The following is a 19245-nucleotide window of genomic DNA, read 5'->3' as shown; positions in this document are numbered from 1 at the left end:
GATGATGATGATGATGAGGATGAGGAGCTTTCTGCTCTGTTGATTGTCAGGCAAGGGCTGATGGTATGCTGGATGATGAGAGCCAGGCAGCTCAAGCAGAAGGAGAAGGGGCAAGCCACAGGGAGGAGGAGGAGGAGATGGAGGAAGATGAGAGAGGTTTGTTGTGGGACTTGCTTTTATTATCTATAATAGTGCATTGATTTGAAAATACTTCTGATGATGATATTGTACTGTAGTCATATGGTAATTTAATTAATAACTAATTTGATATGCTGATATTGTAAACAAAAGTAAAGGTTCACACAGTTGGCTGTGACTTTTTTGGAGCAGTACAAAGTGAGTTATGAGACTGTGCTATTGTTTATGATTTATGTTAATGTATCAGCACCAAGAGGGGGATGTGCATTATATTGTCTGTTTTTTGTTATTGTGTTTGTGATATTATTGTCGACTTATTGCTGTGACTCATGTCTCTTTTGTCCTGTCTTGCTTTGCCTTGTCTAACCTAGATGATGAGCTAGAGCCTCCCAAGAAAAAGTCAGCCATGGACCAGCTGCTTGGAGGTTTCCTGGCTACAGTGAGAGCACCACAGATGACCATCAGGGAGAGAGTTAAGGAGGGAATAATAAAATACAGGGGGGGATGGGTTAGATGTCAATGGTGACTATTGCACTATTGAAAGTGTCACTTTAAGTTACTCTGAGTTTTTTTTAAGATGGCAAAAACAGCACTTTTGTTGCATTTACTGCCAAGTGCCTATGAGGAATAAAGCAAAATAACTTTTGTAGTACAATACTGAATTCCCTATATTTCTGTACATTTATTTTTTTCCCTTTGCTTATTTGCCTCACGTTAAATCGCATCGTATCGCAACAAATTACATCATATCGCTATCGGATCGCATTGATTTTAACTAAATGATTATCACATCGTATCGCGTCATGAAGAGGGTGAATCGTATCGCATCGCATCACCAGAAAATTCCATGTATCTTTAAAGTATCGTATCGCCGGGAGTGCATCGAGATGCGTATCGAATCGTCCTCAGTGCTGAGATTCATACCCCTAATTTAGACCAGGTATGCCGCTTGTTGGTAAACCAGAAGAGCTACTAACAAAAACCTTTTTGTCATCCAACATAATAAACATATCCTTTAGGTATACATATGACTGTTATTATAAAATGCAAGTAAATTAATGTAAAATATGGTTATACACATCGCTTTGAAGATCATGTATTGGGATACATATGTATCGCGATACGTATCGTATCGTGACCCCTGTATCATGATACGTATCGTAAAGTTGGCGCCAATATCCAGTCCTACTAACTCAGTCACGTAGTGCTGATGCTAATCGACAAGTTAGCAAAATGAGTTTTAAAAAAAAAAAAAAAAAAAAAAAAAAGACGTGGAACGTTTCTTTGCAACGGAGAAAAAGCCCTTTGACGAAACTACACAGGAGCCTATGACCAAGAAGAAAAAGTAACGTACATGGACTTACAGCTAGTGTTGTTCCAATACCGATACTGGTATCGGCAGATGTATTAAAACAGTGTTATCGGTATCGGTGAGTAATCACAAGTAGGGCTGGGACAACGAAAAAAATACAAAATACAAAAAATACGTTGACGCAATAAATGCACGTCGATGCGTCACTTTTGGCGCCATCGCGCAATGTCTGGGCCACCAAATATACGTTACCTTGCAGACAAAACACAAGGCGCAAAAAAAAAAAGCAGAACGTACAATGCACGTATATTGTGCACAATTACAGTGTAGCAATGGAGGGCAACGATCGTTGTGGTTTGCGGATGCCCGGAAGACATGACAAGCAAGCTACGTGTACCGGCAGGGGCCGGGTCAAAAATGGAGAAAGTGTGAAGTTTTTTGTTTTTTTTTAATTGTCGAAGTGTGAAGCAAGCTAGCAATAACACAATACAATGATGTGTCTATTGTTTCTAATAGATAGATGACGCGGAAGCTGAGAAGCGGAATTGCCTCCTTTTTTTCTTCCGTTGTGCGCAGCGCGACGGGATACAGTTATAGAATCCAAAAATAGCAGCGACCGCAGCATCGAGTAGCAGCGAGTCCGGGGAGAAGATACGACCTCGTAATAAGACGTCCGAAGTATGGGAGTACTTTACCGAAAAATGCAAAGTACTTGGCATACCATAAAAGCACAACCGCGATTAAGAGGGGGCACCCAGGAGCTTCTTGTGTGGAGAAAACTTCGTAAGTTTTCAACTTTTTTTTTCTTTCCTTGTTGGCAATGAGTAACCCCGTCATTCATCCAAACTGCACCACGTAACTTGTGCTCTAGCCTCGCACACTGAACATGTACCCACTGCCCACTTTAACACACGCAAATACACAGCCCTCACACTTGCTTGTTGCTGACACTTTTTTTTTTGTTTCATTGACACAGACACACGCTCTTCAAATACGCGTTAACCTTTTTTTTTTTTTTATTTCTGTCTATTAATAAACAAGCAACATCCATATAAAACACCATATGAAAGGCTTTTTCCAGTGACTGGAAATATAGTCAACAAAAAAAAGGGGCAAGCCTGACAGCTGAGCACGTTGAGATGCGAACATCCACTCCAACACAACACATGACTACAACACACACACACCTGAGCAGATGCACACAGAAAGCGTGAGTGGTGGTGGAGCTGTGTTTTGTAAATTGCAGCCGTCACCACTGCTGTTAGTTCTTTTTTTATTTTTTTTATTTTTTTTTATTTTATGTTGATAAGATTTTGGTTCAGATTGTGGCTTTTGCAGTTTTAGTTATTAAAAGAGAGTTTTATTTTATTATTTCTTTATTGTAGGATTCCATTGCACTAGAGCTGTGTGCACTTTGTCGTATTGTTCAATAAAATTCATTTTTGAACTTGAATAAAAATATATTGGAAAGAAGAAAATTGTGTTTTACTCATGGAGATAAATTAGCATTAATTGCTATAGAGGTCAAATTATAGGGAGATAATCGATAATCGAATCGGAATCGAATCGCATTTAAAAGTGTATCGTTAGATTCATTGATGCATCGAAAAACTATTTTCTAGATTAATCGATTACAAATATAGTTTAACCCAGCCCTAATCACAAGTAACATGCCGATACCATTAAGCACACAGGATCATTGTTTGTTCACTTCTAATAAAGGAGTGTATGTTGAAGTACAGAATTTATTGCTTATTTTCTATTGTTACCGTGGTATCGAAATGGCATCGAGAATCGTGGAATTTCAGTGGTATCGGCATCGACTACAAAATTTCTGGTATCGTGACATCCCTACCTATCTGACTGTTTTGTTGACATTCCCTTTAGCGCAGCACCATCTAATGGCTGCATAACGTAACCCCAGCCTCTACTGTAGCGCCTTATAGATGGAAAAAGTTTTAAAATATGTCATTCATTGAAGGTGCGCCTAATAATGTGGTGCACCTTATATATGGAAAAAGTTTTAAAATGTCATTCATTGGAGGTGCGCCTTATAATGCGGTGGGCCTTATAGTCGTGAAAATACGGTAAGTTATACGAAATTATTGACTTGTTTTGATATCCACTGCTGTTGCAGGCAAACCTCGTGTTCCAATCAAATATTTTGCAAATATATAGAGTTGCGTATGCCTAAGGTCATACTGCACCGCCACAAAAAAATGGTGCGACCAAATCCCGTGCTGTGCGAGCAACTAAAAATGTTACTCGCACCAGTGCTAGTAGTGGAAAAGTTAGTGTAGAGCCCTGATTCACATGTGTAGCCATGTTCTCCTTAGAAGCATGTTTAACCATATAACTGCTAGCTTAGTTACAGCACTATTACCCAAGTGCCACAGCCCCATTTTTCCCTAAAAAATATAGTTTGTTAATTCACATGTGTAGCAATGTTGTTAAGTGCCGGGGCATGAAATTGATGGTAATCAGGTGGGTAGCACATGTAGTAGTGGTGCTAGTGGAGAAATGTGGCGGCAATCAGATGGGGTTCGGGGAACACACACTGTGGGAACATTGGGCCACTTTCCCAATTTCCATACACACCCAAGACGCAAACATAAAACAAAATGAAATTGAGCCAATAGTGGGCCTCTCTCCCAACTCCGAAGTCCGGGCTGTCCTTACGAGGCACTCCGACGAAGGGACAAGGAATACACGCACTCGTACACGCTCGTACACACGTGAGGTATAGTGACGGCCTTGTTGAAGACACACAATCCACCAGCTAGTCAGCCAGCTGGTAGCACATCTAAAGCCAATCAGGCCATCAGGGCTCCTGATTGGTGGACTCAGTCGGAAAAGAGGGCCACCAATCAGGGAGGAGCACCTACACAGCGCAACCCCCACCACACCGGAAAACAAACAAACAAACAAACAAACGGCCATTAAAATTCGAGTTCTTCCTCCAAAGTCACCATGTGCCTGCTACCGAAGTTACAAAAGTCCGGACTATAAGTCACTGTTACCTTGAGTACCACATTGTTTAATTAACTCTTTGACTAAGAGCCATTTCAATGGAGCAACCCCCCTTGATCCCAGCCGTTTTCCTGGATTTTGGCTGATTTTGCAAGGCCCACAGAATATTGAGTTATTATGCTATTTAAACAGACCAAAAGAAAGATTAGACTCTCTTCTTTCGACAGAAAAAAAATGATGCTTCTATCTTATTCCGTTCTGTAGTTATCAGTGTTTGAATATGGCTAGGTTTTGTGAAAATTCCCATTTTTGACCAAGAAATGGGAGAAAAAGGGCTTTTTGTAAAAACAAGACATTTCAAGCACAACTTTTGACTTTAACGCTGCTATTTTTTCTTCTGTGACACCTCAAAAATCTAAATAATGTTTTCCTTCTATAAAACAACAAAAATAACATTACAAAAAGTGCTTTTGACAACAAAAACAACAGTTTATTGAACATAAAGAACTATTGAACTAACGTAGTGAACTATGTATGTAAGTGCCTGTCCGTGCATGTGGGATGTCTTTCGGCTGCCATCCGCTTTGCTGCCAGCTCCAACCATCCCCACAACTTCGAGATGCACCACCTGTACATTGTAGAATCATAAACAATTGCAAATATTAGATATTTTATTGCTGCAATATGAAGTATAGTAGGCTACATCTATTCACCTTTCTTTGCACCAACAAAGGAAGGCCAAGCTCTCTGGCTGCTGGATGCATCTGTAATTGATAAAAAAAATATAAATAAATATATATGTATGTATGTATGTATGTGTGTGTGTGTGTGTGTGTGTGTGTGTGTGTGTGTGTGTGTGTGTAAAATTACCACAGGGTTCACAGTCGATTGTTTTTTTTTTTGCTTTTTTTGCTACATATTGACATTCTCCCACCTCTCTCTAAAACTATGACTACAACTAAAACAACAATGACAATACACAAATCGGTCTTTTTTTTTTTTTGCTACATATTGACATTTCCCCACCTCTCACGAAAACTTTGACTACAACTAAAACAATAACAATACACAAGTCCGTCTATCAACCTAGCGATTCTGCACACGCACACACACACCCATATATTTGTCCACTACATTTACAAGATGCACGACTTGAACATGTATTATTAGTGTTACTGGCAACTTTATTCTATGGGAGGACAAAATGATGCATGACGCCTTATGAGGGCATTGGAGGTGACGTGTGAGCTACGATGGGGAACTTGGCAAGTTAGCGGGCCTACCTCCTCGTTCTGTAGCGGGGTTCGGAGAGGACTCCCTGCTGCTTCATCTCCAATCTGAAGGCACACGCTCATCTGAAAGGTCAGGATCCAAATCTGGCTTATACTCGTCATCCTCCAAATCGGTGTGATTGTCGTGATGATCGATCGTCCTCCCGGTCTCCCGGTAGTCGTCCTGGCGGAGCGTTGCTCAACGGCTTCTCGACGCGTTTCTTCGACGTGAAACTTGATCGCCACCATCATCCTTTGATGACGATGCTTTTACAGCCGAAAATAACTCCATCTAGTGTTAACTGTTGTGTTTTTCTGTCCATCGCTCGCGCTCTTTCTTCCTCCGTGAACTTTTTAAGAAGGGGGACCGGAGGGTGTGTTCCAACTATAGAGGGATCACACTCCTGAGCCTCCCTGGTAAGGTTTATTCAGGGGTGCTGGAGAGGAGGGTCCGTCGGGAGGTCCAATCTCGGATTCAGGAGGAGCAGTGTCGTTTTCGTCCTGGCCGTGGAACAGTGGACCAGCTCTACACTCTCAGCAGGGTCCTCGAGGGTGCGTGGGAGTTCGCTCAACCAGTCCACATGTGTTTTGTGGATTTGGAGAAGGCGTTCAACCGGGCCCCCTGATACGGGCTGTTCGGTCCCTGTACGACCGTTGCAAGAGTCTGGTCCGCATTGCCGGCAGTAAGTCGGATTCGTTTCCAGTGAGGGTTGGACTCCGCCAAGGTTGCCCTTTGTTACCGATTCTGTTCATAATTTTTATAGACAGAATTTCTAGGCGCAGCCGCGTTGAGGGGTTCCGGTTTGGTGGCCTCAGCACCACTTCTTCAGGCCGGGATCTCCAACTCTCACTGGAGCGGTTCGCAGCCGAGTGTGAAGCGGTTGGGATGAAGATCAGCACCTCCAAATCCGAGACCATGGTCCTCAGTCGGAAAAGGGTGGCGTGTCCTCTCTGGGTCGGGGATGAGATCCTGCCCCAAGTGGAGGAGTTCAAGTATCTTGGGGTCTTGTTCACGAGTGAGGGTAGGATGGAGAGGGAGATCGACAGGCGGATCGGTGCAGCGTCTGCAGTGATGCGGACTCTGTATCGGTCCGTCGTGGTGAAGAAGGAGCTGAGCCAAAAGGCAAAGCTCTCGATTTACCGGTTGATCTACGTTCCGACCCTCACTTATGGTCACGAGCTGTGGGTCGTGACCGAAAGAACGAGATCCCGGATACAAGCGGCCGAAATGAGTTTCCTCCGCAGGGTGTCCGGGCTCTCCCTAAGAGATAGGGTGAGAAGCTCGGTCATCCGGGAGGGACTCAGAGTCGAGCCGCTGCTCCTCCGCGTTGAGAGGAGCCAGCTGAGGTGGCTCGGGCATCTGGTTCGGATGTCTCCTGGACGCCTCCCTGGGCATGTCCCACCGGCGGAAGGCCCCGGGGACTACCAGGACACGCTGGAGAGACTATGTCTCTCGGCTGGCCTGGGAACGCCTTGGGATCCCGCCGGAGGAGCTGGTTGAAGTGGCTGGGGAGAGGGAAGTCTGGGTTTCCCTCCTAAAGCTGCTGCCCCCGCGACCCGACCTCGGATAAGCGGAAGAAGATGGATGGATGGATGGATGGATGGATGGATGGATGGATGGATGGATGGCTGGTTAGTTTTGCAACACGGAAGTCAAACGCCCGGTTCAGTAAAACCCCGCCTCTCCCTGTGTGATTGCCACGCCCCCGGCGAGCCGACTGCAGCCTGCTGTGGTAGCTCTGAGTTTTAGCACTCCGAGTACGCCATGCAGCTTGACGCAAGCAAATTCTTCAATGAACATTTGAAACAAAACGGCTCCTTGCCGCAAGAAATCCTGGAGGTGGAGGGGAGAAGAGAGAAGAAGTGAGAGAAAAGGAGGAGGAAAAAAATAAAATAAACCGAGGCTGCTTTCAAACCAGTGACTTGCTGCTTACAGAGTAAGCACACTAACCACTATACTATTCATTCAGTTAGGTTCAACAGTGCAAACGTTTTACTTGTAGTTTACACAATTGTCAGCCAGAACCATTCTAAGATTTTAAGACAGTCAATTGTCATTGCACTTGCAAATGTGAAGGATAATTTATTGGTTTGAATTCATTTGGACACAATGTTCACTGACAAAGGCTACTTTTGTCACTATTGTATTGAGTTCACAAAGGAAGTAGCTGTGCTCTTAGTCCGCAGAGGCGGTGCGGTGGATGGGTCCACACCTTATGATGTAATAAAGTGAGCACTCGCTCGTTTTCTCAGGTTGGAAGGGGCTGGTCCTTGGAGAGGTGAATGATCTAGAATTTTTCATAGAGGAGCGAATAGAGGAAAACACCACTTCTGTCATGGTTTTGGTGAGTAATTAGCATTTTCACACGGCTAAAAGCTCCAAAAAGTTGATTTTAAAATTATGTCATTGTTTCTTGGGAAATTTTATATATCAAAAGTACTGGTGGCATTGGCACTTGGCATCGTAACGATGAAGACTGAAGAGTTGAATACTTGTACTGGCATCGGTCTGGAAAAAGTGGGATCAAACATCCCAAGGCAAAACAGTAGGAACAACTGAATATTTACCTCTAATTCTGCATACCAGGTGGCAGCTTCTTGGTCTCTCTTCTCTGTGGTTTGCTTGAGATTGTGTTGTAAGCTGCTATTGGTTAACTGCAGCTGCTGCTCTTTGTACTGTGATTCCTTTTGTGCCAGTTCCAATTCCAACTGCAAGACAACAACTATTAAAGCCCCCAACACATTTCAAATGTCATAACATACAGTACATTCTCATTTTGTGTGCAACTGTAACGATTATCGGCCAGTTGCAACTTTTTGCAACCTAAGTTCTCAAGGAACTCCACTCCTGTGTCCTGGACATGCCACTGTGGGGTTTGGGGAAGCCAATAACATCCCCCAAAAACAGTTGCGTGCTGAAGGATTGGATCCAAAGCGCAGACACAAATAAGGTTTTAACTATTTATTCATATAACTTGACTAAACAAAAACACGCCAAGCCCCCTTGGGCTGCGTAGGCACATCGAGGACAGAGTTAATAATCCGGCAACACACACATTTCTCAGACAGCTTAAATAGCCCATGACTCGATCCCATTGTTTGAGGGTAAACATGTGGGTAACTCTGATAGGTCGTTGAAACAGGACTGACATGGATTGATCTGATCCGCTGCGGATTGGCTGTTGCCCATATTAAGAGCTGAGACCGGACTGACCTGGATTTATCTGATTCGCTGCTGACTGGTCCTAACCATATAGTGAGATTAAAGAGTCTTTACATCCCCTAGTTACAAGCCGATTGCATCAGTTCAAATGAAACTAAACATTAGACATTTTCCTCAAACAAATCATCAGTTCACATATAAAGTCAACTATCAGACATTTGCTGCAAACAAAACAGTCATGATAGTTTAACTCAGGCGTGACCCCAGACATGAGATAATACCCAAACTTTACTCCTGCATGACCGGAGTCATGACAAAAAACAACCACATGCTCTGAATCCAGCTCTGACTGACACGCACACAAGAAAGAAAAGTAATAGCCTTTTCAGAAACCTGACTTATTTTGCAACAGACCGAACTATGAATGAACTATGAAATGTTATGTGTTTGCCATTTTTGAAATGTTGACTGCATGAAATGTCATGAAAATGTACTATTGCAGTGGCAGATTCGCCACTAAACTTTCATGTGCATGCACATTTTAACAGTGTAAGGTAGGTAACATTTCATTTGAGGTATTCAACTGTATTCAACTACGTGTTGCATTGATTGAAATTTGACCTTAGATTCTCGGTAAACATGGGATCCAGATTCATTTTGAAGGACCCCTGCTCTGGAGTAGGCCGCAGCCCCCCAATATATAAGCAGACTTCCTGTTTGGCTCTGCGCTTTTTGGCTCTCTCTTTTGCTCCTACCCTCCCCCTGGCTGCTTCAATGCTGTTGCAACGCTGCTGCCCCTCCATCGGGCGCGGGTGCCAAAAAGAGGCCTAGCCACACTTAGCTTGACCACCAGCACACGGCTCGCGTGAACATTATACGCGACAAACTCACGGAAGCCATTGCTTTTGCGACAGGTGCAGCGAAACGCACTGCTTTGTCCCTGGACCGGCTCAAACAGATGGTGCCTTTGCAGGCACCCTGAGGCCTCAACCAAAAAGGGCCTTTTCCCAGCCAGCAGGTTGACCCGTGAAACTCAGCTGGCAAGCCCAACGACCTCTCGCTCCCTCTCCTGGACTGTACCTTCTTCATTCCTTCTTCAAAAGGGCTTGGCGACCCTCCATCCAGGGTTCTGCTTCACGGACCAACTATCTGTAAGTGCAACCTTGTAGGCATTTGCCATATTGTACACATTGGTGCAAGCAACTATAGGTTAGTTTTGGTCCCATGTTGGTTTGATTTAAGAAATCCATCACCTTTGGTTAAGACCGTATCTCTTTTCTTGTTTTCTTTTTGTTTGATTATTTTAGTTCTTGTTATATTTCCAATCACAGTAGTTAGTTTTGCTTCTTTAAGTTCCAAGTAGATTTTCCCACATAGGTTAGAAAATAAACGTGCACAAAAACTCAAAACCTGTTTTTTACTGTGTGTGTTTCATCAATTTATAGTGACCTCTAAGCTGAACAAAGAACTCACAAAATTGTAGAAAGGGTACATCCTTCATTTTAATGACTGATTAAATGAAGTTCTCATCTGCTATCCCGATAAAATTATCAAAAAGAGATGTGGTACTCCGCAGGAAAGCTCAAAATTAATTTAAATATTAACTTTGAGTCTCCTTCAATTAATGAGCCAATTGATTATTAATTTAACAATTAACAATTATTGATTTAATTATTAATTTGACAGATTTTCCTTACACAACACAAGATAAATGTCTTCTTCACCTTTACGTTCTCTAACTCCAGATTTTTTTTTTGCATATCCAATAACTCCAATGTTGATGAACTCTGAGTATCTTCATTCAGAACCCGTAGCTCCTCCATCTTATTATTCAGCACTTTGGTCTGTAATCCAAGTTTTTCTTTCAGCTGTTTCTCAATTAGCTGTGATTCATCCAGCGCAGATTGCAAAAGCCTCATCTATAAGAAAAAAAAAATATATATAGTGATTTGTGAGAATAAAAGCTTATACAAACAGCCCCCTGTAAGTATTGGAAAAAAATGCATGTACCTCTGTAAGTACATGAAAAGAACAACAATGTAAACATCGTTGTGACCTCATTTTACTGGTAATGTAAACTCCAGGGATGCAACTATTACTTTCATAAATTAAGACATATATTGATTAATTTTTATTAATCTGAGTTTTAAATATTAATTTTCGATCCCTTGTTTTAAAAATGAATGAATACGACATATTTCGATCAGTCATAAAAGAAAAAAAACGTACAACACACAGGTCCGTCATAAAAAAAAAGAAACATACAGACGAAAAAGCATAGGCTGAAGCTCATACTTATTTTTGCCTACCCATTTTATAAGATCAGACCACTCAAAGTGATTAACTCAAATATCAAACATAAATGATAATATTAACAAAACGAGATCCAAACATAAACTTACAAACACACGGATTTTCTCGTATTAGTTGCCATCAAAAACGTGATAGAGATGTTGACCTTGCGAAAATATCTTGCAAACAGTTTTTGACTTGAATTGTAGGGGCTAAGCCAATGCTTTGAGCCACTGTTATGTCATACTGTAACATAATGTCATAATTGACACACTCCTTCTTGCCATGGTTGATGTTGCTGAATGAAGGTCTCAGACATGTTTGCCAGTCAAACATGCTGTCCATTCATTTTGTCATTTTGTCAAAACGAGTTTCCAATGTTGTTCTGATTTAACGCAAAAATAAATCCTGTTGCGTACAGCGTGCGTGCTCCAGCAATTGATAGTTTAAGTACGCTCAAAAAACTGGTTTCCGGTTTCGGTAGAACACACGTCGAAGCAAAGGAAAACTTCTACTTAAATACAGATTAATTAACCAAAAAACAAACACACATAATCTGCTCATACAGGTTGATTTATCCTGCGCTGGTCACGAGCCAATCGTAGGGATTGCATTATTTTTTCTCTTTAAATTCAATATCTATTTAATTTTATTTTAAAGTTAAGAGAATCGCTGTACCTTGTTGTTGAGTTCATTAACAGTCATGCGGTGAGTTCTCTCGAGTTTTTCCTTTTCATCATCCATGTTCTGTTGATACTGTTTCTTCAGAAAGTCAACCTCTGACTGCAGTGATTCAATTAGCCGGGTCTTCAGCACCACTTCCTTTTCCAATGTATAGTTGTCTTGCTTAAGGTCCTTGGACATGCATCAGAGAGACAGAAGAACACACTGTCTAAACAAAACCTTCACCGTGTACATGAGGTATAATTGCTAATCTTAACTACCGTATTTTTTGGATTATACGTCGCTCCGGATTATAAATCGAACCAGCCAAAAAATGCATAATTAAGAAGGAAAAAACATATATAAGTCGCACTGGAGTATAAGTCGCATTTTTTGGGAAATGTATTTGGTAAAATCCAACACCAAAAACATTCATGTCATCTTGAAAGGCAATTTAAAATAAAAATAAAAGAGAGAACTATAGGCTGAATAAGTGTACAGTATACTAACGTTACATGACTGACAAGCCTGGTAATGTCAGTAACGACGCAACATATTAAGAGTTTGTAGCGAGCAGTGACGGGAGTCGGAGGCGGAGTGTTGAAGCACGTAGCCAAAGGCTGGCGTTTTATTGACAGCAGCTTCTGAGGTCTTAACAGCAACTCCCCACTCAGCTAGAAGCTAACAGGCTAACTCCCCTTTTCCACATAACAAAACCTTCCCATCCGGAACTATACCTTCGTTCCAACATTCTGTGGGTGAATTATGTTCCCATCACTACAAGTTATTCATATAACTCTAGCATAAAGAACATGCTAACAAGTTCACCAAACTATCAGTTTCACTCCAAATCACTAAATCCAATGAAATCTTCATCCTCGGTGTCACTTTTAAACAACTCCCCCAACTCGGGAGGTAGACGATGCCCGCTCCCTCTTCTACCGGCAATGTTGAACTTATCAACACAGGCCTAGAGCGCCCTCTTGCGGTTTAGTATGAAAATAACGTGAATTGATATAATATTGTGTTAATTTCACACATAAGTCGCACCAGAGTATAAGTCGCACCCCCGACCAAACTATGAAAAAAACTGCGACTTATAAACCGGAAAATACGGTAGACATTCCAAATTTCAGGGGCGGGGGCAAGAGTTGGGATCAGGTCAGAAATCCGCCGCCATTTATTGGAAATTGCACAAGAAATCTCTAGTTTGGTAAGTCTAAAGGCAATCGGATAAATTCTGTAGGAGGAGTTGGTGAAAATAAGACCCCTATGAAACAGCCCAAAAAATGGCGACAAATCTCAAAGAAAATCAAAATGGCAGACTTCTGTTAGGTTTTGCACATGGCTCCCAAAGCCTTTTTTGTACCTTGAGGGATGTTACATATTGTATGCCTCCAAATTTTCGGAGCTCTAGGTGAAATGTACAACCAGGAATGCTTTATTCGTAAAAATTTTGAAATGGAAAATTTGATGCCCTATGGCGCTAGGTGAAATGTACAACCAGGAATATATCGTTTAAAGACTAATTTTGGAACCGAAAATGTGATGCCCCGCCCCTGGGGGACTTCCAGTTGGGTTTAGCATGGTGCCAAAATACTTTTTATGTACATTGTGGCCTGAGCCTGAACTTTATTCCGGGGAGCGGTGGCACAGTGTCCAATGTGCCAATTCGTTGCTCGACCGACATCAAGCCATTACTATTCAATTCGTCGGCATCCCGTCTTGCATATTTTACAATGAACATTATTCACTTTAGCGTCTTTGTAGAAATGTTCCCAAACCTTCGAAGTCCGATGTCGGTTAGCCATGAGAAAATACTGTGTACAGCTGGTGCTGACGTCACGTCCAACCCGGATTAATGCTACTGCGCATGTGCGTCTTGTAAGTGCAGGCAGGACGACGGGCGGCAGGCAGTCAAACGAGCGGTTGAGGCAGTTTTGGAAGAGAAAACAAATATAAGGCTGATATATATTATGTAAAACTGAGTAGTCGACTATTTAAATTAGCCGTCGACGGTTTTGGTTGTCGACGTAGTCACGACTAGTCGACTAATCTTGGCAGCCCTAATTCGGATAAAAATAAAATATTTTTGCTGGGTGAAAGAACAACTATGAAGACAGAAGACATTAAAAATATATTTCCATTTAAAAATTATCAACCAACTTTTTTTTTTTTTAACTTAAATTTAAATTGTGCTCAACAGCATATTATTTTCCTATCTAGAAAATAAGGGAGATTTCTTTGATAAATGGATTTTAGAATGACCTTCCATTAAATATTAGGCAACCTCCCTCTCTACCCACTCTTAAAAACTCTTAAAACACATCTTTAAGGCGCTTTTCCACCGTACCGGATCCACACCGAAATGGCAATTTTTGTCCCCGGATGTTAGTGTCTCCACGGAACTTTTTCGCGGCCGAGCCGTTCCGTTGTAACCGCTGTTTAGAACCCTTTCGGCAGTGACGTCACCTGTCGTCTGATTGGCCGACAGCAATGCCGCTACCACCTCAAGCAACGCCCATTTCCTTGTTTTAAGCGTGTAACTATTATCGGCCGGTTGTAACTTTTTGCAACCTCAGTTCCAAAGGAATTCCACTCCTGTGGCCTGGACATGCCACCGTGGGGGGTGGGGAGGACAAGAACATCCCCCACAAACAGCCACACATGTTCTGACTGACACGCGCACACGCACACACACACAAATCAGAACAGTAAAAGCCTTCTTAGAAACTTGACTTTCTTATTTTGCAACAGAACAATGAATTATGAAATGTTGTTTGCCATTTGTGAAATGTTGACTCCATGAAATGTCATGAAAATGTTCCATTGCAGTGGCAGATTCTCCACTAAACTTTCATGTGTATGCACGTTTTAACAATGTAAACTAGGTAACATTTCATTTGAGGTATTCAATTGTACGTGTTGCATTGATTGAATTCTGACCTTAGAATCTCAACAAACATGGGATCCAGATTCAATCTGATTAGTCTCTACCAAAACCTTCTCTAAGCTGGTAACTTTCCACTTTGGTCTCACCGGACCCCTGGTGTGGAGGCCGCCGCCCTCCCAATTTAAAAGCACGCTCCCTGCTTGCTGCTCCCTCTCTTTTCGCTGCTTCTCTTTCCGGGTCTCCATCGGCGTGTTGCCAGACAAAGGGCTAGCCCAGCTAACTTAACCTCCAGCACACGGCAACGCACAGAAGCCATCGCGTGTAGCGACAGGCGCAGCGAAACACGCTGCTTTTATTCCCTGCAAAGGCTCAACGGATGGTGCTTTTCCCAAGCATCGAGGCCTCAACCAAGAGGGCCTCTTCCCAGCCAGCAGGTTGACCCCGTGACGCTCAGTTGGCCAGCCGGACGACCTGTCTCTCCCTCTCCTGAACTGAACCTTCTCCATTCTATCTTCAAACGGGCTTGGCAAGTCTCCATCCAGGGTCCTGCTTCTCAGACCAACCCCATCTGTAAGTGCAACTGCAGGCCTTCGCCAGATTACAAATTGGTGCAAACTAGGTTGATTGTGGGTCCCATGTTGGGTTGATTTAAGAAATCCATCACCTTGGTTAAGACCGTTTCTCTTTTCTTCTTTTCTTCTCCTTTGATTATTTTTATTATTTTAGTTCTCGTTTCATTTCCTATCATAGTAGTTAGTTTTGCTTCTTTAAATTCTAAGTAGATTATCCCACCTAGGTTAGAGAATAAACGTGCACAAAACTCAACCCCTGGTTTACTGTGTGTGTGTTTCATCAATTTATAGTGACCTCTAAGCTGAACAAAGAACTCACAAAATTGTAGTAAGGGCACAACCTTCATTTTAATGACTGATTCAACGAGGTTCTCATCTGTTATCCTGATAAAATTATCAAAAAGAGATGTGGTGCTCCGCAGGCAAGCTCAACTTAATTTAAATATTAAGTTTGAGTCTCCTTCAATTAATGAGCCAATTGATTATCAATTTAATAATTAACAATTATTGATTTAGTAATTAATTGGACCGATTTCCCTTACATAATGGTGCCCCTTTGGTGAGGCCAATTTAAGTTACATATTTTGTGAAACACACACATGTAACAATCCAAAAACAGCTTAGTGCAGCGTGTTCTTCTGGGAAAATTTCAACTCGTTTCCATAGCAACCTAACTAAAACTTTATGCTAGAGCCAATCCGCTGTATAAAAGCAGTGTATTTGAAGCACTAAATAACAGTCTAACGACTAGTTATTGAGAAGAGAATTAATTTGTCGACTATGTGAATGTTACACACACAAAAGTGGAAGAGTAACGATCACATTTTTTTTTTATTGCATGCAAAACTTTTTTTTTTAGGCCTGGGAATGTTTTTTCTAACTCGTCACGAATTCTGATTGGGTTAAAAATACATTCCAAACCTCACGTGGCGCGATCAGCTTGGCTACCTGATTACGTTACAAGCCTTTAGGCTGAGGAAATAGTCTAGTGCACGAAATTCTGCATTCAGACCACCATTTGAGTCACAGCACACTTCTCAAGGTGTTAAGTTGACTCCCTTTTGTTGGGTTAGCGTAGGGCACATGGTGCTAAAACTGCTAGCTTTTTGTGTAAAACACACGTGTTAAGATCCGCCATCTTTGGAGGCGTATCCTTAACTGGGATTCAGGTAACCACCCCTTGAAACCAGTCGACCAATAAACTAATTTGAGGGGCGGGCCCAACGGCCAGACTTCCAAGTCGCTCCTCATTTGACTGTGGCCTCCAAGAGGATCACGTCTCACCACGTGACCCCTCACTGAGAGCCCACTCTCTGCCAAATTGTAGCATTGAAACACTAGTAATATAGGTTGCTTAAATTGTTGTAATTAGATGTCCATCTGATTAACACTTATAGTCTACTGTTTGCTTAATATTCATATTGCTACACGGCCAGCTGCCAAACTACAGCCAGTATAGTTGACTCCTGCCTTCTAGCAACTCACGTGTGAAGAGGGACACATCACAGCCCCCCTCCCCCCGTGAGCCTACTGTCTGCCTTCTTCAACATCGCATTCAAAGCACTTTATAATTTAAATAATCAAGTTACCGTGATTTGAAACTAATCGAGGGATTTAAATTACTACTGTACCGTTCTAATCTATGATTTTTTTACTAGATTTAAGACAATTTAACATCACGTGTCTTCGCCACTCTTAAACGTTACATTATAATATCTTTCCTACTCCTGTTTCTCCAAGTGTTAACACTGAGTTTAGGGTTAATATTTTTGTACGTTTTGCACTTTTTAATCTTCATTAATTCCGTCGTGTTTAATGAATTAACACCGTCTTACAGTAAGTAGTAGTTTCCCTTTCCCCTCGACGCGAGTCCTTACAGGATACTAGCATTACACACCTTCATCATCTTTTCTCAGATAATAAGTTTATATCATATACAAACTTGGTCCAGAAATATGAAATAAAAAAGGGAAATTTCTTACATTATCTGCAAGTTAAAAATATGGTTAAGAAACAAATCCCAACACTTCAAGATACGCTCCAACTGCCTGTCTTAGCTAAAGATATTATAAAGCTTTCTCCAACAACAATAAAGAAAATATCAAAAATATATAAGTTATTTTTATACACAAATAAAACGTATTTACCGACTTTAAAATGGGAAAAAGACTTGTCTATAGTTCCGGAACCAGACTTTTGGACCCAAATCTGTGAAAATGTATTTAAAATGACCAAACAGACAAATTTGCAACTTATCCAATATAAGATACTTCATAGAACATATATTACACAATATATGATGAAAAAAATGGGACTCTCTGACTCCGACATTTGTCTCCAGTGCTCACAAAACACTGCCGATACTTATCTTCATGCTTTATGGTCATGTACTCCAGTGCTGCATTTCTGGACTAAAATCTTGGAAAAGCTCGCTGATATATTAAACTGTAGGCTTCCTTTATCTCCAAGACTATGTTTACTAGGTGACTTAACAATAACTGAGCGACCATGTAAACAATCTCAATCTATATTTATAGCCCTTACTATTGCTAAAAAAATAATCCTTGTCAATTGGAAAAATAAACAATCTCTAAATATCGACCACTGGTTAAACTTACTAATAAATTATATCTCAATGGAAAAAATCTCTGCCTTAAATAAAAATCAAGTATCAAGATTTAAACAAATATGGTCTATGTACATAGAATATTTTAATCTCAATTTGGCAACTTAATCCTGCCAAGATTCTGCCTGTTAACGAGAGCCACCACATCGTTACAACTTCTGTTTTCGCTGCTCCTGTATTTGGTATTTTGTATCTGATTGTTTTTATTTTTATATAGTCAGGAACCTAGTTGCTGCTAGTGGGCTCGAGCATACCACACTATACGACACTATACTCAATAACTCCTTAAGATCTATTTCTAGTGGGCACTAAGCATCAACACTTGGTGTTACTGCATGCTAATTAGTCAATTTTCTTGACGCCGTCCCCTGTGGTCGGGCGGGGGTGGTTCTGCCCCCCCCCCCCCGTTGTCTGCTCGGTGGCGGTTGCGTCTTGGCCGCTCCCTGGGCCCCCTGTGGGGTGCGGTGTTGGGGTGCTTCCCCTGGTGCCCGGGGCGGTGCCGTCCCGGCGCGGTCCGCTGCTCCGTGCCCGGCGGCGCGGTTCGGGGTGGGTGGGCCTCCGGTGTGCCCCGTGGTTCCCTCTCCCCTCCCCCTTCCTCCCCCCCGTCGCCTCTCCCTCCTCGCCTCCTCCCGCCCATCCTCCTCTGCCTCCCGGTCCCTTTTCCCTTGTCGCCCTCCCTCCTCCTCTCCCCCCCCGCCTCCTGCCCTGCAGCCGCCCTTTCGCCTTCTTGTCGTCTTCTCCCCGCTTCCCCCGCCCCCCCCCCCCCCCCTTCCCTGTCTGCCCTGCGGCCCCTCCCCCTCCCTCTCCCTGGGCCTGGGGCTCCCTCCCCGGCCCGGGCGTCGGGCTCCGGGGGCCGGGCGAGGGTTTGGGGCCTGCCCCGCTCCGGTATAACTCCTGGTGCCCCGGGCGGGCCCCGGTGGCTGGTGGGCTGTCCGGTAGCCCTGCTGCGCTGGCTGTCCGCCCATTGTGGTGCCGGGTGGATGAGGTGGGGGGCGGCGGGGGGTGGGGGTGCTGGGGGGCGGGCGTGCCACCTACACCCGCCGGGTTGGGTGAGGCCCCGCTGGTCGCTCCTCTTACTCACTTCACTAGCTTGCACTATACACTTTGTAAATATACACATAGGGCAAAAAAAAAAAAAAAAAAAAAAAAAAAAAAAAAAAAAAAAAAAAAAAAAAAAAAAAAAAAAGGATACTAGCATCGCGATATAAACCCATGGGAATTAAAACGTTTCCGTGGTTTCCGCTCCTTGATTTATTTAAATTATAATTATTAGTGTCTTCTTAATAATTCGGCGTCAGTGCCGCGCATAACAATCCGCGCGATTATCCGTAAGGAGTGAATTTAA

At 42.6% G+C, this 19245-nt stretch overlaps 1 protein-coding gene across 6 annotated transcripts in view; it reads right to left on the bottom strand.

The window, feature by feature from the left end:
• spdl1 (spindle apparatus coiled-coil protein 1) overlaps window positions 1-19245 on the bottom strand; it is a 339338-nt gene that overhangs the window by 231361 nt on the left and 88732 nt on the right. For 5 of the 6 annotated variants that reach the window (XM_077532662.1, XM_077532663.1, XM_077532664.1 and 2 more), the window contains exons 3-5: window positions 11825-12001; window positions 10579-10773; window positions 8260-8400 (exon numbers count right to left, since the gene is read on the bottom strand). In XM_077532662.1, coding sequence (XP_077388788.1) covers window positions 8260-8400; window positions 10579-10773; window positions 11825-12001 — 513 coding nt within the window. Of the gene's footprint in view, window positions 1-4940; window positions 5049-5133; window positions 5185-5703; window positions 7354-8259; window positions 8401-10578; window positions 10774-11824; window positions 12002-19245 lie in introns of those variants that run through there. The other variant, XM_077532666.1, reaches the window with a different exon arrangement.

Source organism: Festucalex cinctus, chromosome 9 (assembly GCF_051991245.1).
Source record: "Festucalex cinctus isolate MCC-2025b chromosome 9, RoL_Fcin_1.0, whole genome shotgun sequence".
Classification (NCBI taxonomy): Eukaryota; Metazoa; Chordata; class Actinopteri; order Syngnathiformes; family Syngnathidae; genus Festucalex; species Festucalex cinctus.
The sequence above is the reverse complement of the archived record's forward strand: the minus strand, read 5'-3'. Positions and strand labels throughout refer to the sequence as shown.